Source organism: Misgurnus anguillicaudatus, chromosome 20 (genome assembly GCF_027580225.2).
Source record: "Misgurnus anguillicaudatus chromosome 20, ASM2758022v2, whole genome shotgun sequence".
Lineage (NCBI taxonomy): Eukaryota > Metazoa > Chordata > Actinopteri > Cypriniformes > Cobitidae > Misgurnus > Misgurnus anguillicaudatus.
Window position 1 is genome coordinate 35337656 of NC_073356.2, and position 26685 is coordinate 35364340.

The following is a 26685-nucleotide window of genomic DNA, read 5'->3' on the forward strand; positions in this document are numbered from 1 at the left end:
AAAGATAGAGAAAAAAATATTGACAGCACAATTGAGTTTCAATTACAACAAACCACCATCATTGTGATCAGTGTTTGCATTCCATCAGCTCATTTGCATTTTAAATGACACACCCAAAAAACGGCACACTTTTGCTCAGGCCTACAAAGTGTCAATTTTAACATCATGTAATTTATCATATGTGGAGTATTTTGAGCTAAAACTTCACGTACGCACTCTGAGGACACCAAAGATTATTTTACATCTTAAAAAAATTTCACATATGACCCCTTTAAAGAGAAAAACATAATTTGATATCATTTGTGAAAAACCCAGCTAAAGTAATTTATTGTGATTTACTGTTTACTACAACAAATCATTCTATATATAATGTAAAGAGCATTCTGTGAAAACATAACCTTTAGTCTTTAATATTGACTGATTAAGGATAATTGACTGAATAATCGTATGTTTTTGTTCAATTCAATTTATACACTGTAAAAATTCATTGTTACACTTAAATTTTTAAGTTTAACTTAAAATTACACTTAATTTCAACTTTCTTGATTAGTATGAAGTTACTAATTATTAAAATTATGTTGAAATAACTAATTCTACTTTCAATTCAATTTCTTATTAGTCAAAAAGTTGAAATGAATTGTAAATTCAAGTTCATTTAACTTTTAAGTTTTAACTTTAAACATAAAAGGTTTTTTGTAAATTATGATTTTCTTATATCATGCTTTTTATCATATATTTTTTGTCACAATAACAAATCTTACACAGGTCCTTATTGAGTTCATAAAGTAAAATCATCTTGGTGGGTAAACAAGAGTGCAAACATAACTAGCCTATAGATTTATTTTAGTGATGGTTTTTGTATTTGTTGTTTTGTTTTACTCTGAACCATCCATTTCATTATGTTTGCTACAATGACAGAAATGGTAATTGAAACCGATTTTGGTTAGAAGTTACATACAAAATGTTAGCCAATACATTGCTATGTATTTCAGCATCTTATTCATAGTCACGTTTATCTCATGACTTTCTCAAACCATCATTGAGCAATATCGAAATTTTCCGTCCTGTTTAGGTTTTAGTGCTGGTTTTTTTGCTTACAATTGTTAATCTGAAATTCTGTAAATGTGCTTTTCTTTGTGTGAATAATCAGGTTACAATTAAAAAAAGTTTGTTTCTGTCATTTCAGATGATTTTTGTGAGTGTGTGATTTTAACGCAAAGCACCCAAACGTCATAAACTTTGTTAAGAAGAACATCAGATGTCCTGATTGATAACACGCTTATCAGCGGAAATGTTTCTGTTCCTTGTAAATGAAGAGGAAGTCAAGTTTTTTATTGAAATCAGCTTGCCTGTTCCAGATTTATGACGACAATTTTTTTCTTTTCTTTTAATAATTACCATGTGACAGAGCATGTGCTGCTTACAAAGGTTAACAGAGAAATGACACAGCATTTCTTTTTAGGTTTCAATGATTCATTGAGATCATGACTTAAGTTCTCATGTTCAGTAGACTTCCTAAAACTAGCACAACCTATCTGCAGGGGTTTTTTTGTGTTAAAAACTGACAGACATCACATTCAAACAGATTAAAACCATAGCAGTATCAGATATGCTCACTTCCTCTGGTTTACCACCTTAAAAAATGTCCCAAACTTTGGATACTACATCATTGACCTTTCTGATAGTTTTGTTTTTTTTATACTGTTTCCCTTCTTTCTGTCCAACTTTCTCCAATAATTGGTTTAATCCATATTGTTGAACGATAACGCTGTACAAACACAAATTACTTAGTTTGTTTATCTTGTCAGTATAAACGCATGATTGTGTAAATGACTTCTGGGATTTATTATAAAAGTTTTTAGGCCTAAGAGCTGTTACAACACCAAATGACGCACATTTCCCGTCTTGTTAGGTACCCACTGGTTTCTTGTACCCACTGAGGGGGTGTATCTCAATTTCTCCTTCAGATAATTTTTTATCTTGGCTCAGTTTTCAGTAATGTTATGTTGGGGAATATTTTTAATGCAATTCTGTACTAGGCTCCTCCCCCAGATAATTATCAGTCTGTATCGATAGATAATTGGTTCTTTTAACTGGAAGGCGTGACTTCAATCACCAAAACGGCCATATTGAGCATTGCATTGTCCTTTTTGCACCGTAATAGCAGTGCTCAATAGTGTTATATTCAATATCTTTGGCCTTATGCATCAGATGTTCAGCCAGTGGTACTTTACATATGCGTCAAATCTAAGGCTGAGACTATCTGTGGCTAAATCTAACCTGTCTGTCATGTCAGTGTATGTTAAAAAGCTCTGACATGACTCAAATATTGACTTTATTTTCTGCACATATGATTGTAAGTTTGCCTCTGTGCACAATACAGTCACATCTCTACAAAAAGAGCATTGGTGTGTTGTGTGGCTTCTAGACTTTGACTTTAACTTAAATGTCTCTGGGCTAAAATAAACAAAATGTCATTAGGTATTTGTCCATTGGGGACCCATCCAAGATGGCGGCCGTACGGATATGTCAGCCCCAATAGGCAGCGTCAGTCTATGGCCCTGTCCCAAATGGCACACTCCGGACTTGTGGACCTCCTCAGAGTCCACACTTTGATGACATCATGTCAGACATGTATTTAGCATAGAATCCAGAAAAAAATAAAGTTTTGATATTTTGAAAATCTACTTTTTCTAACTATAATGCATAGTGCTAGTAGGCCTAACATCCATATGCAGCACAAAAGTCTGGCATCATCCATGAATTCGAAGTACAGGCGGAGATAGCAGGTTTACCTAGCTACTTCCTATGACACAAGACCCCTGTTCCAAGATGGCGGCGGTTTTGACGCATGCTTAGAACCCCAAGGCGACATCTAGCAGCAGTGCACAAAGGGGGTGCTGATGAGCACACTTCGGGGGCATAAAAATAACAGATGGGACCCCCTACGGACTCGTAGACTAGCGAGCACGCGCAATTTAAGGCCACCGAAAGTCCACATGAAGTGGGCCATTTGGGACAGGGCCATCGTCGGATGAAATTCGAAATGGCCGTTCAGAATAAAGTAACATTGCAATACATGAGATATGTTTCCAATTTAGGACCACAGATGAAAGTGGCTGATTTAGAAAAAAAAAAATAGATTTGTGCTGTTCAGACGTCTTAAGAAAATCAGATATGGGTCACATTTAGCCTGCAGTGTGAATGTAGCCCTAAACAAGAAGCTTTTTGATTTAAACCTGCAGAAGATTAACCTGATTTCACAAAAATATGTCATATATAATGCTGTTGTTGTCCGCTAGGTGGCACTGTGTGATAAAATAATAAGAAATATCAGAAAGATGATGTGAGACTGTTTATTCAATGAAGCAAAATAAACAACTGTAAACACTGTTCTTATAAATGAATATACTCTTAATAGAACGTGTGAAAATTAAATCACTATTATTAATGTAAACTTATTGGAAAGCCTTCATATAAAATAATAAAGAAAAATTGTCCAGCAATAAATTTGGGTAGTGGATTAAAACAGACAGAAGTGCAAAGGACAGAAGATCTGACATCAATTGTCAAAATGGCTGCCTATTTCGTAACAGAAATTGTGAGCTGTCAAGCTACTGTAGCAGATAAAGAACTGCAGATAATGTTGGGCTGGCAGTAGACAAAACAGGATGAGAAATTCTAAAATCTTCTTAAAACATGTTTAAAAAGCATGCATTCGGTTTATTTAAATGCATATTTATGTTAATTTTGTGCAATAAAATATATGTAAAAAAAACTTTTTTATGAAAGTTAAGACTGAATGGACCTGAAAATGTCAAAAGGTGCTACCGCCAATTGTGCCAAAGAATGAAAAATATTAAATATTTTATCCACCTTGATGGCATGTAAGCATAATCAATCAATCAATCAATAAATAAATAAATAAATAAATCATTTAAAATATCATTTTATGAGTTATTTCTAAATTTAATTTAATGCGTTTTTGTAATATTTGTCCTGACATATGTTATAAAAAACAGCTGTGTTTTCTAAATAATCTTTGACAAATTATGTAAAAATGTATGTTAAAAAAATCACATTACACTAAACTAGATAATTATATTTTATTTCACATTTGTTTTTATTAATATATTTATATTTTCATAAAAAAAATACTAGTTACACCAATTGACACAGATCGGTTACACCACATTGACATTTTTGCAATTATCCCCCAAATTCTGTCAAAATGAAATAAAACCAGAAACTTTAGACTTGGTCCTCAAAAAAGAGAGTGATGCAAGTAATCTGCAAATTTATTTAGAAATTTTAACCTTTTTACATTTAATTGAACCATATGGACACAAAATTATTGAAAATATAGTGTCAAAGTGCGCAATACCTTCAGAAGGAACAACACCAAAGACCCTATCGTCACTCATGACTTCAGACCGAGGGAAAAGGTAAGAGTTGACTTCTTTTATGTCAACCAAGCAGACTATCTGCTATGTGTGGACTACTGCTCGAAATTTCCTGAAATTGCTAAATGAACACAGACAACAAACCAACATGTGATAACGGCATTGATGTCGAGTTTCACAAGACATGGAATTCCAGACGAAGTTATCTCAAATAACGAGCCACAGTTTGTGATCACACAATCTAGAAACTTCAGGGATGAATGGGATATCCTCAGTCGAATGGTCAAAAGGAAAGAGCTATACAGGCCATTAAAGAGCACCTATTTCATTGCTAAAAACAACATTATTTTTTGTATTTGGTATAATACAATGTGTTTGCGTGGTTTATGGTGAAGTAAGGAAGTAAAGTTGTCTCCTTCACAACTGCTCATGGGAAACACCTGCTCAAGACGAACGAGACAAGTTTCCAGAATCCACATAACGTTATTCAGGATTCATTGAATCCAGTGACTGTGTCCCAAATGTAGTGGCTGAAATGCTAGCGTCACTGCCAATAACAAAACCTGGACTGTTGTCTTCAAGACTTGAAGTTGTTTCAGAAGAGACTACTAAAGTGACACGTTTTGGCAGAGTGGTTAGGCCACCAAAATGTTATTCTTGCTTTAGTTATTTGTTTGTTTAACACCTGCATTTTGGTTGGTTTGAAAGAAAATGATTATATTGTTTTATGAAAAAAGAAGATGTGATGTATGCTGGTTCTTACCACTAGGTAGTGCTCTGTATTCAAGTATCCTGTGAAACAAAACATCAGAATAAGAAACTCAGTCGGAGTGAACAGTTTTTCTGTGTCGTGTTTTCATTAATATCTTTGGACTCTTAAACTAGTAAGCCTAAACAGCTAACAAGAGTTACCAAAAGATATCACAAAAGTAAACACAGCTAATCACTTACAGGTAAGTCATAGAAATATAACACAGATTAACCTGAACAGGTTTATCATGTTAGTGATCTAGTGAAGTAGGTTATATGTCAAACTGGATGTCAAATAGCCTACTCAACTGTTTTGGTTGTTTGCTACAATGCTGGTATGTTTTTTTTAACATAAACGTTTGTAATTTAATTGGTTGTAAAGCAAAGTTTAGTTTTATTTAGTCACATATAAGTTGAACACTAAAGAATCAGGAAGTTTATGTCGGACTGAATGACGGCACGATGCACTGCAGGTGTAAAACACATTATTTACAGAATTTACAGATGAAATGAAATAACAGATGAATTTACATATGTTGAAATAATAAACAAAACAGAATAATATTTTAGTTTTATATGAACAGCAGTGTATAGTTCAGTGACTTTTATAAGAATTACTGTTTAATATTTCACTTCCAAAATCATATTATTTTTCTTCTTCCCTTTGTCTATTGCATATTTCAAGACTTAATTGTTTTTAAAAGTATTTTTTTTTTAATATAATCATTTTAAAATACAATTTAACATTGTATTTAAACAGTACAATAAAAAATTGTGCAAGTCAAAGGACCGGAGTCAATCTTATAGCACGTTTACCAGAGACATTGCACTGCTGACAATTTTTAAGACGTTTGACAGGTTAGGTGTGCGGTTTACATAAGGAATAATTGATGACGGGCCGTTGAATTATTAGAAAAATAACAGTCCGGAGTCAATTGCCTTGACGTTACTTTTCCACGTGACCACACCGGAACTTGCCCTGTTGAGTGGCAAACGTTCAACAAAATGTCTGGTTTTCATAGCGGGTGCTGCGAAAATGCCAGTAAAACTGACTAGTTCCACTTGATAGCAGAGGTGGACAACCTGTAACCCGTAACTCACGACTTCAAAACCACGACTCACGACTCTGAATTGGGAGTACATCGATCTACGAGTTCACGGGTGGGAACTCACAGGTTTGACTGCCGTTCCAGTGCACTTTCACAGGTAGAAGGTTGTAAAAACACCGGTTACAGACTGCCTGGAACGCATAGAGTCGTGGTTTTGAAGTCGTAATTCACGGGCTCAAAAACCTGCATGGAATGCAACAAAAACATGTCTCGCCCTACGCTGCTGGCCAATTGAGTGGAACGTCCGCATTTGGCGGCCATCTTACCATAGGGCGCTCGGTCACTCGTAGCATTGAGTTTTAATGATGCATGTACTTTTAATTGACCATAACTTGCTTAATTTTCTACCAATTTTCAAACGGTTTGGTTTGTTATAAACGTCAAAGATGTACCTATGACAATGCATATTTAAACTAAAAAAACAAAATTTTCATAAAAGATGTTAAAGCATCCAGAATTATAGCCACATTAATAACATTTGTAAGATATCAAACCGTTTGAAAATTGGTAGAAAATTGAGCAAGTTATGGTCAAGTACCTGCACCATTAAAACTCAATGCTACGAGTGAGCGAGCTGCCTGTGGTAAGATGGCCGCCAGGTGATGAAGTTTGGAGCCCCCGCCGTAACACATCTAGCCTTTATACATATCTATGGTTACCACACTTCAAGACATCGATCACATGATATATTTAAAGGGATTCGTCCGGTTTTTGTACTTAAATCGCTATTGTGAGTAGGACTATTTCTTCCGCATCTCATCCAACTTCTCTTTTGCTTGTTCCAAAACGTAATTTTAAAGCTGGCAATGGAGGCTTGAGCCATTGATAGCATTCTAATGCAGCTATTACAGTTTTTCTCAGTCGCTTTAGTACATTTCTCGAATCATACTCGACATTTGCAAAACAGTAAGTGCATTTCTCAAAACAATTCGTACAAATAGCAAAACACCATGGATAACCTGCAAAAGCCACTCTCTTACTCAAAATCCTTAGTTCATCTCTCAAAAGTAAATCTCTGTCAATGAACATGTCAGTGCCATCAGAATGACAAGTCATTGTGTCATTGTGTACAGATAAGACAGTCAAATTGCTAGTCATGTTGTCAATATAACCTTTACTCTGGATGGATGTTCTGATGTAAAATATGGCTAAAGTTTTCTTAAGCAATATCGCTCGAGTAGGAGTGTGATATAGCTCTATATCATCATGGCTGTGATTAGGCCAGAGGCACGAGGCCGCTTTTATAAAACAGTTCGACGGCACACGTTTGAAAAATGAAAACTAGAAAACAACAACAGAGTTATTTTAAAAGCCTCTTTGTTTGAGAACTACTCCTTCCGCCATGGATTTGAGGGAGGCCAGAATGACAGGTAACACTTTCGACTGTTTTGAATCTCATAATAACTCAATGGACGGATAGACGTTTCTTTATATTAACGTTTTGGTCACAAAGTGTAGTTTTAAGATTAGTTCAGTCGAGAATATATATATATGTATTATATTTAAATCTGCAGTCGATTAGTAAAGATAGCGCCTGTTTGAACGTTTGCTTAGTGAGATTCGGTACGCATGAGAACCAAAGCATGAGCGGACGATAGGGGTGGGCGGTATGAGCAAAAATTCATATCAAGGTATTTTTCACTCTTCAGCCGGTAACGGTGTTACGGTATGTTGCCATACGAGATAAAACAGTTTGAGGTCACACTGTAGTAAACCTTAGTTAAATTACTAGCAAAATTTGTATTTTTAACCTTATGTAACTAATAAGTGAGGCATTGGACGTATAGACATGATTTTTTATCTTTTCCTATTTTTTCCTTAAAAAGTGCCATTATGTGGATTGGTGGAGTCATCTTCTTATGCATATTAATCACTAATATGTGAAGTATGAAAGTATGGAAATCTGTAAAACATTTGCTGGTATGTGCCTTATTACAATGTTTTGCGTTACATCCAACAACTTTAAAGCTGTCTGCTGTGTATATATTGTGTCTGTTTGATTTATTAATATACAAAGAACAAGATTTTCTTTTTGTTGTTAATATGAACGTCTGATGGGAGATGCCATCTCACTTTAAATTATTTTTAATCCCTGACCGCATTAATGAATGCAGTTTATTAATACAAGTTAGTTATATTAATAAATGTATTTATTGCATTTAATTTAATTAACCAGCAGATTCACATTGCCAAAAACACTCCACTCATACGTTTTTATGCGTAAATATGCACTATGTGCTGTTTAATAGCCTCTCTAATTAATAAATCTGCATTAAGAAAACGAAATTTATCATTAAAGGCTGTTTTTAATGTGTTTGGTACGTTGCTTACGTTATCCGCTAAAGGACTCTGAAAGCGCTATTCATTTAACCGTAACTCCTCAACCATTTGCGCTATCAAAAAAGGAATGGTTCCTATAAGAAGATAAATTGCACTTTTAGCCAAATTATGGTTTATTACGGTAATTTCTTGCTTTCCATCCTCAAAACGCTGCTGTTATCTGGAGAACGCGTGCAGGGCGCAGTAGAGAGAGCAGATCTGAGTGAAAAGCGAGTAACACCGTTAAACGCCTTTGAAGCAGTGAGGTAGAAAAAATGTATAACACTGTTGACGCGCTGTTGGTGCCTTGGGGACTCGACAGCCCGACTGTTTAAGTTGATTTTCAATAAAGCAGTGTTGATTTTGTTCGCTTCTGGGTCCTCTTATGTTTCAGAACCTGGTAATATTAGGTAAGCCACGGGCTTGTTTCTCGCCAAACTCGCTGTTCACAACACCTGAAATATAGCATTTGGCAGGATTTGCGTGCACTATTCTGTGCATCCTCTTATAAAAATGATGATTAAAAATGGATTGAAGTGCGATCGGAGCTTTTCGTTTTGTGTTTCTGTGGACAGCGCATCTCGGGAACGGAGGTATGACTTTTAAGACTTGGGTAAACTCCCGCGGGGTCTTAAAAAAATAACATTCATAAAGTTAAATTTAAGTCCTAGGATGAAGATCTGGGCGTTTTAAGGCCATAGATATAACTTTCTGAAGGTTAGTTTTTTTTAACACCCCGCGGGAACCCTGATAAGTGCAAAAATAGAATTTAAAATATGTAACGCCGGTATCAAGGGTTTTGCAAAATCCATATCATGGCGTGACACAATACCGGTAATTACTATCATACCGGTTTATTGCCCACCCCTAGCGGACGTCAGTGTTCACTCGCCCCGCTGACCACCGCCCTGTCTGGGCTACATCTCTGACAGGCATTCCCTGGCTCATTTGTAGGCCTTGTTTGTTTTTGATCGTCAAAATGAGATCAAATCAGCAGTATTTGGTGTCATGATCAAACTTTTACTTGATTTCTTATTCATATTTAGTGTCTTTTGTGTTGTTATTGTTTTGGCGCGAGGTAACAGTTAATAAAACTATATTTATATAATGTTACTATTTGTTTACCATTTCATCTTAACGCGATACGAGCACTCGGTTATTATTAGACTTCGTTCTTTTCAGTACTATATAAAACTGTTTTTTATAAGTGTCAGAGAGATGTTTTTGCATGCTGCTTATAAATATTCCAGTGGCGATATCTCATAACATGTTTTAATAGTCACGTCGCGATTAAATAAATGATAAATGTCCACATTTAAAAGCTGCGGTGCTTACCTGCAGTTCCACGGTGTTTCCGCGTTCTGATAAGAGATATTGCTCCAGAAAAAAATTAGTGTTTACATTCCTCTTTCCAAGTGTTAATCGTCCACACGATGTGACAAGACATTACTCCCATTACCTTTAACGTAACATCCAAGAGCGCTGATCTTTGACGGAATAATAACTTCCGATTGGGGATTCACAGACTGATTTACGAGCTAGTGAACTAATGAGCCTGCAGTTTTGACTAATGACCTCCATTCACTAGGTGGCGGAATGATACGAAAGGTGAAGCGGTTACTGTGCCTTTATCAGTAGAATATTGCACGCCTCTTAGCCAATCAGATTCGAGAACCAGAAAGAACTGTTGTATAAATGACAATTATTGTATTGTAAATTGTAGGTTACACCTTAGTGTAAGTTATGTGGGAGCGGACTGGACAAAATTTACATTTACCCTTTTACTGTTTGTACTGTAATTTGTTGACCGACCATGTCATTGCGCGATTACATAGAGGAAAAGACAGCACTGCATAGCACAAAGAAAAAAAAGTAGAAATGTGAACATGGGACAATCTCGTTAGGGAAAACTGTACATGCAGTGCTTTGGGCTGCCAGTGACGTCTAACCATTATAGCCCAAGAATAGACGTGTATACTTTTAGAACATGTAAACGAAATGAAAGCAACCAAACACCTTGAACACCTGTTGACTTTGCTTACGTTTTGGAATATCATACATTTTCAAGTTTTTGGTAAAATGGCATGTAATCAAATTCAAGGTTATTTAGGGTTGAAGTGGTTACTCATAGCCTATATTGGGTCTATAGTTAGTCATCATTTCAACGTCTCAGTTTTTGCTTGCTGAGGATGTTTCTGTCTGTTAGAGAAATTCAAGATTCACCTGGGAGCAATTTACCAATTCAGGACAGATTTAGAAAAAACGTCTAATGGAAATGTATGGAAATATGTTTGACTATACCTTGTATTATGAGAACTTGTTCAACCATTTTGCATGTAAAGACTTATACTATGAACTAATGCCTATATGTTGTGTGGAGTGAGACTATTCAACAGAGACCCATTATAATTCATTTTGATCAACATGACATAAGCAACTGATAATGTAGGAAAAAGCAGAGAATTGTACATAATCATTTGCATGGATGTACTAAAGCATTTGCAACTTGTTTAAAGAAATGAGAAACTGCTTTTTTGATGTGCACAAGTGACACAATGTGAGAATTGAACAAGTAGTTTTGAGAATTTTAATTCTGATCTGAGAAATGAACCAAAGCGACTGAGAAAAAAGTGTAATGAAGTTATTAGAACGAGAGCAAGAGTGACAGAGACACAGAGAGAGAGCGAGTGAGAGAGAAAGAGGGCAAGCGAGCGAGAGAGAGAAAGAGAGAGATTGTGTGAACGAGGCTACCTCGGTGCGTCTCTAAACAGCACTGTTTTTGCCCCGGAAACCGTCTGTCATGTTGTTTTTGTTAGTTCGTTATTACAGTTACCTATGCGAAATGATATGGAACTGTAATGCGGTCCAGAAAGCTGCCTGGAACTATGTTCGTCATGCATTTCCCAGAAAATAATTGGACACCTCAGAACGTTTATCAGCCAATCAGATTCAAGCATTCAGCAGACCCATAGTATAAAGAAAATTAATCATCCATGGAACATCTCAACCAATCAAAATAAAGCATTCAACAGGCCCATGGTATAAAGTGCATGAGTGACTCTCAAAAACTAAAGTTATATAAAGGTTCTTCCGAGCAGTTTATTAGATGAATTGTTTCTTTATTATCTTTTGATTGACTGTTGAAACTTTTCTCACTACAAAGAACCTTTTGTGTAACAGAAAGATTCTGTAGATGTTAAAGGTTCTTGATGAAACCATACAGCCACACAAAGACAACTTTTCAAACTTTTATTTTTAAGAGCATTGTTTTTGATAAATCAGGAAGGCCTAGGTGAAATATTTTTACCATTTCTTTTTCTCAGCAATGTCGATGACTGAAAAGCTTCAGTGTTCAATCTGTCTGGATGTGTTCAATGATCCAGTCACCACTCCATGTGGACACAACTTCTGCAAGATCTGCCTGAAGAAATGTTGGGACAACAGTGAGAACTACAGCTGTCCAAACTGTAGAGAAACATTCAAGCAAAGACCTGAACTCAAGATTAATACAACACTCAGAGATCTTGTGGATGAACATAAGAAGAAATCAGCAGAGAAACCTGAAGTCCTCTGTGACATCTGTGAGGAAGTAAAACTGAAGGCTGTGAAGTCCTGTCTGGTGTGTCAGAGCTCTTACTGTAAAACTCATCTGGACCGTCATTTGATAGTGCCAGGTTTACAGAAACACAAACTGGTTGATCCTGTGAATAATCTGCAGGATTATATATGTCAGAAACATGAGAGACCTCTGGAGCTCTTCTGTAGAGATGATCAGACATGTGTGTGTCTCATCTGTACTGTCACAGATCACAAGAATCACAACACTGTGACTTATGAAGAGGAGATAGCAGAGAAGAAGGTTAGATTTGCTAACAAAATTACATTTTTGGGGTGAACTCTTCCTTTATACTGCCTTTAAAATGCTAAAATAAGGCATATTTTTGTAAGATAAAAAAATCTGTGTCGTTATAAAATCTATTTATGTTGTTCTTTCTATAGATTGAGCTGTTGAAGACACAGACAGACGTGCAGCAGAAGATCCAAGAAAGAATCGAGAAGATTCAAGATATCAAACATTCAGCAGAACTCAGAAGAGTGTGTTTATAAACTACTGAAGAAGTTCAATATTTAATATATCATGTGTTACGACCCAAGGCTGTCTAGGGTGAGGGATGTAACATTTTATTTGAAAAGCTTTTCCTTTTTGGGTGTGTGTGTGTTTGGATGGCAGGAGACAGACACGGGAATAAACTGAAAATTATTTATTAAATGTGAACCAGTGAACAAAGTGACAAAAGCGTGAATAATAATAATTATGATAATGATAATAATAATAATAATAAGAAAACAAAAATGAGAATAGCAAAATAATATTTACAATATTTACAGGGGTGGAACACAAAACACAGAACCAAAGGAAAGGGGACGAGAGTGGTGCTAAATCAACGAAAGAAACAAAACAAAACGAAGCTAACTATTTTTAAAGACCTCTAAACTAATCTAAAGAAAATAAAAATAAAACAAAAGGTCTTCAGCGTATACACGCCCTAACTAAACTACACTAGCTAGCTAAAAGTCGGGGAAAAACATACAAGGGTGGCACTCACTCCTAAACTAGTGTGTCTAATACAAAATTAATATTTCCCTACGTGTGCACAATGTATGTCGCGCGACAATCTTACCTGTCCGCCTTCCCCGGCACGGGGAAAACGAAACGCCAGAACATTCAGGACAAAACAACGGGATAAATGAGATAACGAAAAACGAGAATGAACTGACATACACAGGCGGGGTAAATATAACAAGCGAAACAGACAGTACACAGTAACAGAAGGGTGTATAATTGTACAGTAAATACAGTACATGAGCCGCAAATGACTGACGCGCGTTTGAACTGGCGTCCTTTTTAAAACTGTGGGAGAATGGAGATTGGTGGAACCTGATGTGACGTCATTTATATACTGCAATGATTGACAGGTTGATGGTCCAATCGGGAAACTGGGTGTATCTGGAGAGAGAGACAGCGGAGAGAGAGAGAGAGACACAACAACAAAGACACACCTACACGGACGTAACACACCCTCCCTTAAGAACAAACAGGTGTTTGTTCTATCACACAATTAGAGGGTTAAACTCTGGAAAGGGCATCGGCTAGAACATTGTCTTTACCTTTTTTGTGCACAATCTCCAAATTAAAGTTTTGTAAATACAAAGACCAACGCATTAAACGTTGATTGTGATTGTACATGCGTGACAAGAAAACCAGGGGATTATGATCCGTGAAAACTGTAATAGGTAAGTTATTTGAACCAACATAAACCTCAAAATGTTGTAAAGCCAGAATAAGGGCCAAAGCTTCTTTCTCTATTGTAGAATAATTGAGTTGATGTTTATTAAACTTCCGTGAAAAATAGCTTATGGGATGGTCTACACCGGATTTATCCTCCTGAAGGAGAACAGCTCCAGCACCAACACCACTGGCATCCACTTCCAATTTAAAAGGTAAAGTACAATCGGGTGCTACAAGCACAGGAGCATTACAGAGTAAAGCCTTAACATTAACGTAAGCATATTGACATTCAGGGGACCACACAAAAGACTTAGATGGGCTTAGCAAGGAGGTGAGAGGTTGGACAACAGTCGAGAAGTTTTTGCAGAAACTTCGATAGTACCCCGCCATGCCCAGAAACCTGCGCAACTCACGGCGGGTGGTGGGAACGGGAAATTCCATAATGGCCGTGACCTTGGCCGCAACAGGGCGAACTTGACCCTGACCCACTTCCTTACCAAGATAGGTAACAGTAGTCTGTCCAAATTCACACTTGGCTAAATTAAGTGTTAAAGAAGCTTTGTCAAGGCGCTCAAACACTGCTTTTAGCGTACACACATGTTCAGCCCAATCCATTGAATAAATAACGAGATCATCTAAATACGCACTACAATTGGGCACATCACCAAGCACCAAATTAACAAGTCGTTGAAACGTTGCAGGTGCGTTACGAAGACCGAATGGTAAAACAGAATATTGTAGAAGATGATCCGGAGTTACAAAAGCAGAAATTTCAGAAGCTTGAGGGGTGAGTGGAACTTGCCAATAACCTTTTAACATGTCCAATTTACTAACAAAATGTGCTGATCCAACATTGTCAATACAGTCTTCCATGCGGGGAAGAGGATAACTGTCGGGCACCGTTACCGCATTGACCTTACGGTAGTCGGTGCAAAACCTGAACGTTCCGTCAGGTTTGGGAACCAGAAGACACGGAGAACTCCACGGGCTACAGCTTGGTTTAGCTAACCCATTTTCTAGTAAGTATTTTACTTCTTGGCGCATAATAGATCTTTTAATTGCATTTACACGATAGGCATGTTGCTTAATAGGACGAGCACCATCTACATTAATTTCATGCTGCAAAACCGTGGTTTGTCGGGGAACATCGCCAAAAAGACAGGGAAAATCAGAAATCAATTTAACAATGTCAGAACTCTGTTCTGTAGTTAAATGAGTAAGGAATGACGGGAGATCTTTTATTATTTCAGAGTTTGGTAACCGCGCACATTGCTGAGGAGTGTTGCGAAGCATCACTCCATCCTCGTCATCACCCGCACAACCACGAGAGGAACCCAGATCAACGGCGGTAACTACGGAAGAGATAGTGGGCTCTTTCATCTGATCCGCAGCATCTGCGAGGGGTTTCTCACGGTCATGGTAAGATTTTAGCATGTTTATATGGCAAACACGAGACTGACGTTTCCTATCTGGCGTATTAACCATATAATCTGTCTCACTCATTTTCTTAGCTATTGTATAAGGACCACAGAACCGGGCAGACAGTGATGAACCTGTGACAGGCAGAAGTACTAGCACTTTGTCACCAGGTAAAAATGAACGGGCAACTGTTTTGAAATCATACTGGCGTTTCATATTCTCCTGAACAGAGGCCAATGACTCTTTAGCAAGAAGGCATGCATCATGCAACCGACTACGAAACTTGCTAACGTAATCCAATATATTAACTTTTGAACTCGATTCAGTAGACATGATTTGTTCTTTTAAAAGTTTCAAAGGACCTCTGACGGTGTGCCCAAAAACGAGCTCCGCCGGACTAAATCCGAGGGACTCCTGAACAGCTTCACGCACGGCAAACAGAACTAAAGGGACACCCTCATCCCAATCACGAGCCGTTTCCACGCAATATTTGCGCAACATAGACTTAAGGGTTTGATGGAAGCGTTCGAGTGCGCCCTGACTTTGGGGATGATACGCACTCGAAACTCGGTGAGTTATAGCAAGAGACTCTAATACCTGATTGAAAAGTTTTGACAAAAAATTAGTGCCTTGGTCTGTCTGGATAATTTTAGGAAAACCAAATGTTGAAAAGAATTTTGTCAATGCTTTGATAATGACCTGAGCAGTAATTTTTCGTAATGGAAAGGCTTCAGGAAATCGGGTAGCCACACACATGACAGTCAACAAAAATTGATTACCTGATTTAGTCTTAGGCAACGGTCCAACACAATCTACTATTACATGCTCAAACGGCTCTCCCACCACTGGAATTGGGGAGAGCGGAGCAGGCGGAACAACCTGGTTCGGCTTTCCAACAAATTGGCAGGTATGACACGTACGACAGTAATTCGCAACGTCTTTCTTTAATCCTGGCCAGAAAAAATGTCTTAATATCCTATTGTAGGTCTTAGTTACACCAAGATGACCAGCCAACTGATGATCATGGGCTAAAAATAAGACATGCTGTCGATAAGGTAAAGGAATAACAATTTGGTACACAACATTCCAGTCTAAATCCTGCTGTGGGGTGGAACACCATTTACGCATTAACAATTCATTGTCAATGAAGTAAGCAGTTTTCTTATCCCTAGCGAATTCACACGAGACAGCAGAGTTGAAACACGGCGCGAGCGTCTTGTCTTCTTTTTGAGCGGCCACTATTTGCGCTCGCGAAACTGACAACTTCAGCTTGGGACGGGTTAACCGGTGGAGGAACATTTGAGACCTGTGCGGGCGTTGGATGCGCAGCCGAGCCGGCGGCGACCTTCATCGCTTCCAGCTCGAGCTGCCGCAGCTTCACCTGCTTTTCGGCCTCGATCTCGAGCCTGCGCACTTCCAGACGCATTTCCAACTCAGCCTGGCGTGCCTGAGCTTTTTCTTGTGCCTCTATTTGTAGGCGGGCCAAACGGACTTTTAATCGGGCATCTATCCTCGAGTCCGTGGACACCGGTGAAAATGGATCGAAGGGTGACAAGCCAGGTTTCGCATCGGCCTCCGCCGTCGCGCCACCCACAGCTCCAACCCGTTCGTCCACCTCATCGTCAGTGTTAGAATGGCCAACAGAATCACCACCAACATCAACCTTCCCACCGGTCTTACCACCCTCAGCACTTATCACAGGAAGAACATCAAGTTCAACCAAACCTTGTAGAATTTTTCGTTTGATTTCCTTTTTAAGCATTTGTTTGCCCAAAGAAATATTGTAATGCTCTGCTATAGACTCCAACTCCTTTTTCCTACATAATTCAATTTGCTCTACAGTAGGATTACCAATAAAGGCTTGCAAATTAAACAATGCCATGACTGTTACACACCACACCCACACAAACACGCAGCGCGGCATAACAAACAGGCCGCCAACCGCAGGCCAAAAGCAGACCGCTAACACAAAGTCGTCTGCCACCAAAGCACGCACACCCAGGAAAAAGGAAAATTTTCAAAAATTTATATGGATTATCAATTTTTAATGATCCCGGACGAGCCCCCAATAAATGTTACGACCCAAGGCTGTCTAGGGTGAGGGATGTAACATTTTATTTGAAAAGCTTTTCCTTTTTGGGTGTGTGTGTGTTTGGATGGCAGGAGACAGACACGGGAATAAACTGAAAATTATTTATTAAATGTGAACCAGTGAACAAAGTGACAAAAGCGTGAATAATAATAATTATGATAATGATAATAATAATAATAATAAGAAAACAAAAATGAGAATAGCAAAATAATATTTACAATATTTACAGGGGTGGAACACAAAACACAGAACCAAAGGAAAGGGGACGAGAGTGGTGCTAAATCAACGAAAGAAACAAAACAAAACGAAGCTAACTATTTTTAAAGACCTCTAAACTAATCTAAAGAAAATAAAAATAAAACAAAAGGTCTTCAGCGTATACACGCCCTAACTAAACTACACTAGCTAGCTAAAAGTCGGGGAAAAACATACAAGGGTGGCACTCACTCCTAAACTAGTGTGTCTAATACAAAATTAATATCTCCCTACGTGTGCACAAGGTATGTCGCGCGACAATCTTACCTGTCCGCCTTTCCCCGGCACGGGGGAAACGAAACGCCAGAACATTCAGGACAAAACAACGGGATAAATGAGATAACGAAAAACGAGAATGAACTGACATACACAGGCGGGGTAAATATAACAAGCGAAACAGACAGTACACAGTAACAGAAAGGTGTATAATTGTACAGTAAATACAGTAAATGAGCCGCAAATGACTGACGCGCGTTTGAACTGGCGTCCTTTTTAAAACTGTGGGAGAATGGAGATTGGTGGAACCTGATGTGACGTCATTTATATACTGCAATGATTGACAGGTTGATGGTCCAATCGGGAAACTGGGTGTATCTGGAGAGAGAGACAGCGGAGAGAGAGAGAGAGAGACACAACAACAAAGACACACCTACACGGACGTAACATCATGTTTTCATTTGATTTGTCAAAAAAAATGCTGAATGGAACATTAAAATTTTATTATTTGCTTGACGTGATTGATGTGTCAGAGAAACACAGAGAAGGAGAAAGCAGCCAGCGTGGAGATCTTCACTGATCTCATCAGATCCATTGAGAGATGTCAGTCTGATCTGATGAAGATGATGGAGGAGAAGCAGAAAGCAGCAGAGAAACAGGATGAAGATCTCATTAAAGATCTGGAGCAGGAGATCACTGAGCTGAAGAGAAGAAACACTGAGCTGGAGAAGATCACAAACACTGAAGATCATCTACACATCATACAGGTCACTGAATCTCTCATGAGGTTTTTCTCTTCTGTGAGTTTCTCTGCTGATGTTCTTCTCTCTCCTGCTGTAGATTCACTCATCCATCTGTAGGCCTTTAAACACCAAGAACTGGCCTGAGATCAGTATGAAGAGTTATGTGAGTGTGGAGGAGACGATGAGATCTTTGACTCAACTGCAGGAGACTCTACATGAGAAACTTGGTAAAGCCGGTAAGTAAAGATCAGATATACTGTCTAGGGATTTTCAATGTTTTGGACCTTGGTTCTTATATTTTTCTTGGGCAGAGTAAGCTCAGTTGGTGGAGCATTGCATTAGAAGTGTAAAGGTCATGATTTTTTTATTTCCAGAGAACACAGCAAAGTTTCCAGTGTTAAATTAATACTGCTTGGTGTATATATAATACACACAGTGTTGTTAAATTAACACTGAATCAGTACATTGTTGTATTCTTCATATAAACTATTGTTGTGTTTTAGATAAAAAGTACAAACTTTAAACAATACTATTTCTTCTAAATATCATACAGTACTGGCTTCAGCTCTAAGAGAGTCAATCCGCAATTTTGTGTATATCATTTAAACAAAAAAAGCAAAATCTATCTTTTGTGGGTCATATAGATTAGCGCTGCTTGGTCTAAAGTTTGGTTTTGTCTACATTTATCCTGCTTTACAACCAACAATAATTCAGCGTAAAAGTTTGACAACTTTTTAGATTCGGTAGCTACTGTATCTACTGTAATTGCATATATAAATTCATGTAAACGATGTGATGTTTTGTTGTCATTTGTCTGTACAGTGTTAAAGAGGATGCAGCAGTATGCAGGTACAGTCTGATCTGTTCACTCATATACTACAATAGTTTACATTTATACACTGACAGATTAATTAATCACTGTATTAAATATCACAAACATCATCATCATCACTAAGTGTTTGTATTATGAAGTTGTGATTCATATTCTCTGATCTCTTTCAGTGGATGTGACTCTGGATCCTGAGACAGCTCATCCAAATCTCATCCTGTCTGATGATAAGAAACAAGTGAAATATGGAGACATTAGGCGTGATCTTCCATACAACCCTAAGAGGTTTGATATATATTATAATGTCCTTGGAAATGAGGGATTCTCATCAGGGAGATTTTATTATGAGGTTCAGGTGAAGGGAAAGACTGAATGGGTTTTAGGTGTGTCCAGAGAATCTGTTGTAAGGAAGGGAAAGAGCACAAGGACGCCAGTGAACGGATACTGGACTGTGTGGATGAGGAATGAGAATGAATATAAAGCTGCTGCTGATGTCTCTGTGTCTCTGAAAGTGAAACCCCAGAAGGTGGGTGTGTTTGTGGATTATGAGGAGGGTTTGGTCTCCTTTCATGAAGTGGTGTCCAGATCTCATATCTACTCTTTCACTGATCAATCTTTTAATGAGAAACTCTATCCAGTTTTGAATCCATGTGACAATGAAAATGGTGAAAACTTAGTCCCAATGATTATTACACCTGTCCATTACAATCAGTAATTTTACAAAATACAAAATATTGCAAATCTCAGACTCTCACTTTCCCCATGAATTACCCATGGGCATTCATTGTATGAATATAAGTTAGTCAGTTTAGGTCAATAAAAAGATAATTGATTTATAAACAGATGCATTTTAGTTTTACTGAAGAAATCTAACTTCCAGTTGTACATGTAATGAAAGTGAAGTTACTTGAATTAATAAATACAATGTGTGTCTTAAAACCCAATGGGCATTAATTGAATATTCATAAATGGCTCATTTTATTTTAATTAAAATATTATACATTTATGAACAGATGTGTTTAAGTTTTTCTGAAAAAAAATGTAACTTGTTTACATCCATTGCATGAACCTAAACTTGAACTGTTTCTAAATTGTTCACTGGATTGTGATTAAGTTTTTCACAATTGCACAAAAACGGAGGGGTTGCTTGAGTGTAACCTTGTTCCCTGAAAAAGCGGAACGAGTTGCTGCGCTGCTAAGCGCTATGGGGAAAAGTCTTTATTGTTGACCAGCTGAATATAGTGTGTAAACATGTCAATGGAATTAACCCGGAGGTATATAGCCTTGGTTGATGACGACATCACAGTGCACTCGATGCGAGGCTATAAAATAGATGAGCACCAGCTGTGTCATCAGATCTTTTGTTTGAAGACCAGTCCTGGGACATCTACTGTACGGCAGGACGGCGCAGCGTCTCGTTCCGCTTTTTCAGGGAGCAGGGTTGCACTCAACTAGCCCCTCCATTCCCTATAGAAAGCTATACTCGATGCTGTGCTGCTAAGCGCTATGGGGAACAACAATACCCACGCTGCCGTGCTTGGAGATGTCTGGACGCCTTACGGATGTATAAGTGTGCGCATAAAGGCCGCAAGGAAATCTCAGACATAAACAACCAAGCTAAAAATAGTGGATGTGTGCAGAAAGGATGCTCCTGCCGCCTCACTAACACCTATAAGAAGGCACCCCTTACTAATAGTAGCAGTGGGGGATACCCCTTTATGGACAAATGGTATAGACATTAGCTTGAGATGTTGACTTGAGGACATGAGACCCTGGAGTGACATGAGCATCCAAGCAATAAAATCTTATGAATGTATGCGGAGAGGACCAGCCCGCCGCATCACAAACGCTCTGTAAGGAGGCACCCCTTACTAATAGTAGCAGTTGGGGATACCCCCTCTTGGAACAAATAGTATAGACATTAGCTTGAGATGTTGACTCGAGGACATGAGACCCTGGAGTGACATGAGCACCCAAGCTATAAAATCTTATGAATGTATGCTGAGAGGCCCAGTCTGTCACATCACAAACGCTCTGCAAGGAGGCCCCTTTTACTAAAGCAGTAGAGGAGGCTACTCCCCTGGTGGAGCGAGCTCTCAGACCTGCCGGCGAGACTTGACCCCGCACCTCATAGGCAAGAGCAATGAAATCCCTAACCCAATGTGATATGAACTGCCTGGTGGCCGCAGCACCTCTGTTGCGGGCCCCAAAACAGACAAACAATTGCACTGACTTACGCCACTGGCTAGTGCGGTGAACATAAGTCTGAAGAGCATGGACTGGACACAATCTGTGGTATAACTTCTGCTCCAGCGTGGTGAACGGCGGAGGGCAGAAAGTCTCAAGAATGACCGGATGTGCAGTCGAAAAGGGAACCTTAGGCAGGTAATCAGGATAAGGACGCAAAATCACCTTCACCATTCCTGGGGCAAAATCTAGACAGGATGGCGAGACCGCCAGAGCCTGCATATCCCCAATTGTCTTTAAACAAACGGCTCGCGCTATCGGCCATTCTATGTTTGCTCTGGTATATACAGAGAGGCATTTATTGCTAAATCTGTCAGGCATAAATGAGAAGGATAAAACTTTTCTTTTAGATGCCCCTGTTTCCCCATTGGGTTTATTTGGTGATGCGGTTGACTCCGTTGTCACGAAATTCACTGAAGTTAAAAAGCATGAGGGAATATTTACACTGTTTTTGCCTCGCCGCATGCAAGGGGAGGGGCTGTCACTCACGGTCACCCGACCTCTTCTCGGTCTTTCAAAGCCAAGGAACATTAAAAGGGATAGTGTAGCGAATCGTGTTTCCCCGCAAAGAGCTTGGGGATCGACTCGTAACACTCAGCAGCCCCAAGGGCGGACCACAGCACTTTCATTTATAAAAAGAAACAATCCTGACGGTTCCACTCTTTACAGTAGGGCCCGCCGGCGGGGCATATCATATTACATCAGATCGTTCCGTCCCGCTGCCACATACAAAGCTTCTCCACCTCCGCCGCCTGTGGGCTTGCGGCGGGGTGGCAGTTTCCAGCGAAAGGCCCCCTGTCTTCAATGTAAAAGGCCCCCCATCTTCCTGCTGTCATTCAGGGAGCAGGGTTTTTAGCATTCCCCCAAGAGGAAATAATAAAATTAATACCATTATCAGAGAGTCTGGCAGTGTGGAAACTCCTGCCAGGCGTTTCTGCTTGGGTAATAAGCACAGTACACATAAGATACATAATCCAATTTATTCATTCTCCACACTTCAATGGCGTGATATTCACTTCCGTGAGACCGGAATGAACGCACATACTTTTGCAGGAAATACAAACTCTACTGATGAAAGGGGCCATAGAACATGTTCCCCTTCCAAAGAGAAGGTCAGGCTATTACAGCAGATACTTTCTGATTCTTCCATTCGGCCTAGCTTTTTTACTCCGCAAATACACAAAATGTATGGATGCAGCACTGGCTCCATTGAGACTCCGGGGCATCCGCATTTTAAATTACATGGTTGCCTAGAGCTGACGGCTGTATTTCTGGCCCTGAAATACTTTCTCCCCCAACTGAGAAGCTGTCATGTCCTAGTGCGGGTGGACAACACAGCGACAGTCTCATACATAAGTCACAGGGAGGTCTGCGCTCCACAATTTGAACAGGATAGCAAGGCAGATTTTTCTCTGGGCTCAGGACAAGTCCCTGTCACTCAGAACAGTGTACATCCCGGGGAACCTGTGTGTAGGAGCAGATTTACTGTCCAGGCAGACATTATTGACTGGGGAATGGAAACCCCACCCAGACATAGTGTCTCAGATATGGACCTGATTTTACAGAGAGGAAGTGGACCTCTTGGCCTCTTTTCAGATAGCGCAATGTCTCCTTTCCTTCTCTCTGAGTCCCCAGCCCCCCTGGGTCTGGACGCAATGGCGCACACATGGCCGGACAAACGCTTCTATGCGTTTCCTCCAGTTGCACTGCCCCCGCAGGTTCTAGCCAGAGTTCGCCCTCTTACTGATAGCACCGCGTTGGCCGAACAGAGTATGGTTCTCAGAGAGAATATCTCTCCTCAATGGCTCGCCATGGGCGAGTCCGGAGAGGAGGGACTTTCTGTCTCATATAATGTGGAATCTCCATGTTTGGCCCCTGAAGGGTACCAACTGATGGACACAAGCTTGTCGCCTGATGTTATATACACTATTTTGAGTGCTAGGGCTCCTTCAACTAGAAAGATTTATGCCTTTAAATGGGGTGTCTTTGAAGCATGGTGCACAACACATAATGCAGATCCTGTTAACTGGCAGATTGCTACAGTTCTGAGTTTTCTGCAGGAAAAGCTGTCAACAGGGTTATGCCCATTCACTCTCAGGGTTTATGTGGCCGCTCTTTTGGCTTGCCACGCTTTGGTGGACGGGGCGCCACTTGGGAGGCATCCTCTGCTCGCTCGCTTTATTCGTGGGGCAAAACGATTGAGGTCTCCAGCAAGAAATAAGATCCCTTCGTAGGACCTAGCTATAGTCCTTGAGGGTCTGTTCAGACCCCCTTTGAACCTCTAGAGTCAGCGTCTGATAGACTTCTGACATTAAAGATGGTTTTTCTAATGGCGATAACTTCTTTAATAACACGGAGAGACAGATCTGTAGCCCTACGCAATTTGTCAACTGTCTCTTTGTCTATCGTCCCGCCTGCACTCTAATCCTTTTACAAATCAGTCTGGTATGCCTGTAATATCGTTATAGTATGCAGCGCAGCACAAGCCTTCGTGGGCAGGGTAGGCTTCTTTAATGAGGATGCCGAGCCAGGCGAGAGATAACTCGCGAGCGTCTCTACCACCTGTGGCATTTCGGTATATCCACGTGTCTTCGTACCCACGATAGTCAAATAAATTGGCGCCATGGGCATGAAAACACGTGATGAGTATGGTCTTTCCCATGATTTATTTAACTCACCATGGAGATCCTCAAAGAAGGGGAGAGGCTCATGTTTTTTATAGCAAGAAATTGACCGTGGCCAATTATTTACATTTTTGTTTTCTGTGGCATTGATAGCATAGTGTTTTTTACTGAGCTGTTATACTGCAAGATGGTGCGCGACTGCAAAGCGGTTTGTGCGGTGGGATCATTCTGCGGTATGTACCCTTATAGATTCGTGTGTTACTAATTTGTTTCTGTTTTTAATATTATCTTTCTGCTCAGCAGGACTTCCCTGCATAACTGAGAGCCTTTTGGGCTATTCGCGAGAGCGTGCCAATGCTGAACTGTGACCGTGTATAATTACGACTGCGTCGCTGTTTTGCCTCGACGTTCATCCCCATAGCAACGATTAACTGTTGCGACTTGATTGCACGTTGCTATCGTGTATTGTGTCCACTATTCTTCTGACTGTACAAACTGGTTGGGTATGTCATCTGGCCCCAGTCTATTCAATTCCACTGGTTTGAAGCGCCTCATATGTATGTCAATTTGTTTTAATTCAATGTCAGTTTGTTTTATGTGTTATTGGGTCCTAATTATGAAGTGGTTAGACCCTTGAATTATTTGATTTGTTGTCTTTGGATTGTATTTATGTTTTGTGTGTTCTCAATTTTTGTCTTGTTACAGGAGCTAGGGGGTTTCTGGAGGATACAAGCAACGCCGCCATTTGTGTGGTGTATTCACACTTAGTGCTGTGTGTCTTCTGACATTTTAACCCTTCACGTGCGTGTGTGTGGGTATTTGTAGTGGATTATTTGGGCAAGTAGGTTTCCAAATTTGGCAGCCGGCCTGGACCTCCAGATACCTCTGCTCTTTTTTTATTTTTTTTTATTGAGAATTGTGTGTCTTGAGTAGCTTCTTCTTCTTGATGGTGTTTATAATGCCAGTCTAAGTTTAAAAGGGAAATTTCCAACAATTTATTGAATACTCACGAATAAAACTTTTCTATTTTTTCTATACCTGCCTCATGTCCTCTCACCCACCCACTCAGAACGAACCTGTGTGCCCTTAGGGCTATTTCCCTGGGTTTCCAGGGTGACGTAGTCGATCGTATATTATCATCGGGTAAAAGTGTGGTGAATCTTAATCAATTCTAGTACCCACTCGGTGCCGTACTGCTACACAAGCATTGGGACAATTTTAACCCAGCGCTGTGTTCTGTCCAATATTTACCCATTTTTTGAATGTATTTCATTTATTTGTTTATTAACATTTAATTAGAGGATCAACCCTATGAGATGCAACATCTTGTTTTCATGGGATCATGAACAAACAACATAGAACCACAAAACAATATAATAGATACAAGCGAAGTATACTTGACAGTAAATAAAAAAAGAAATCAAGAAAAAAGAGATAATAAACATAAAAATACAACAAAGCACGCACTCACGCAAGCTCTCACTATCCCCATCACATGGGCTATATTTCCAAACAGCCGGAGTAACATTTTACATAACAGAATAATCCCAAATATTACTGACAAAGTTCACAGCACTGTGAATGTGCTTTTATAATCATAAAAACATACATATATACACATAACATGTCTGCAACACAGAATAGTCAATTAGTAACTCCCTCCAATTTGTTTCTCTTTCTTTCTCCTTACAGCCTGCGGTGGGTACAGCGAGTCCTCTTCGGGGGCCGGGTCGTCGTTCTCCTCCCTTAGAGAGCTCGGGCTGCAACGGAGATCACACTTCAACTTTAACTGTGACTTCCGTCCTTACTTTCAGGGGTCTGGCAGCAGTGGAAACGTTAAGTACTCTTCAAGGAACCTGGTTCGTCGTTCTCCTCTCTTAGAGGGCTCGGGCTGTAACATAGATCACACTTCACCTTTAACTGTAATTTTCGTTCTTACTTGCAGGTGGCGACTAATAGGGGGCACAGAGGGTGAGTCCTGCGACGATCTTCTTTTCCAGGGCCTGAATGATGCCCGGGGAAGTAGCGCAGTCACTGTCGAGCCGAACGCTGCCCTCTCCTGCTTATGCGTGGAACTCTGGACAGGGGCGCACCTTTGGAGAGGCTCCGTGACAGGTAATTAATAACTTCAGCAGTACAGCAACTCTACCCACATGTACATCAATACTTCAACTTGTACTCACAGAAAATCTTGGTTTCCTGTACCCTTTCTCCACTGTCACCACCGTAATGCACGTCGTCAATACTGGTTTCTCAACTGTATCGCTGCACGGCAAAATAATAACAGGCACTTCACTCGCCACACCGCATCTCCCTCGTTATAATCTCGGCCAACTCCGACCTATGATGGTTCCTGACAACAGGTACACAGCACTTCACTGCAATACAA

At 39.6% G+C, this 26685-nt stretch overlaps 1 protein-coding gene across 1 annotated transcript; it reads left to right on the forward strand.

Annotated features, from left to right (window-relative positions):
• Window positions 1-5202: 5202 nt before the first annotated feature.
• Window positions 5203-21910, forward strand: LOC129454774 (E3 ubiquitin-protein ligase TRIM39). The gene is made up of 7 exons (XM_073858597.1): window positions 5203-5356; window positions 11905-12440; window positions 12581-12676; window positions 18387-18620; window positions 18694-18832; window positions 19419-19445; window positions 19599-21910. The coding sequence occupies exons 2-7, from the start codon at window positions 11907-11909 to the stop codon at window positions 20138-20140; spliced, it is 1572 nt and encodes a 523-aa protein (XP_073714698.1). The 5' UTR covers window positions 5203-5356; window positions 11905-11906; the 3' UTR covers window positions 20141-21910.
• The last annotated feature ends 4775 nt before the right edge of the window (window positions 21911-26685 follow it).

Excerpts from the sequence above, each read along its gene's own strand:
- LOC129454774 (XM_073858597.1), top strand. The coding sequence starts at position 11,907 with ATGTCGATGACTGAAAAGCTTCAGTGTTCAATCTGTCTGGATGTGTTC. Across the intron at positions 12,441-12,580 it reads AGGAGATAGCAGAGAAGAAG|ATTGAGCTGTTGAAGACACA; the intron begins GTTAGATTTGCT and ends TTCTTTCTATAG. Across the intron at positions 18,621-18,693 it reads ATCATCTACACATCATACAG|ATTCACTCATCCATCTGTAG; the intron begins GTCACTGAATCT and ends CTCCTGCTGTAG.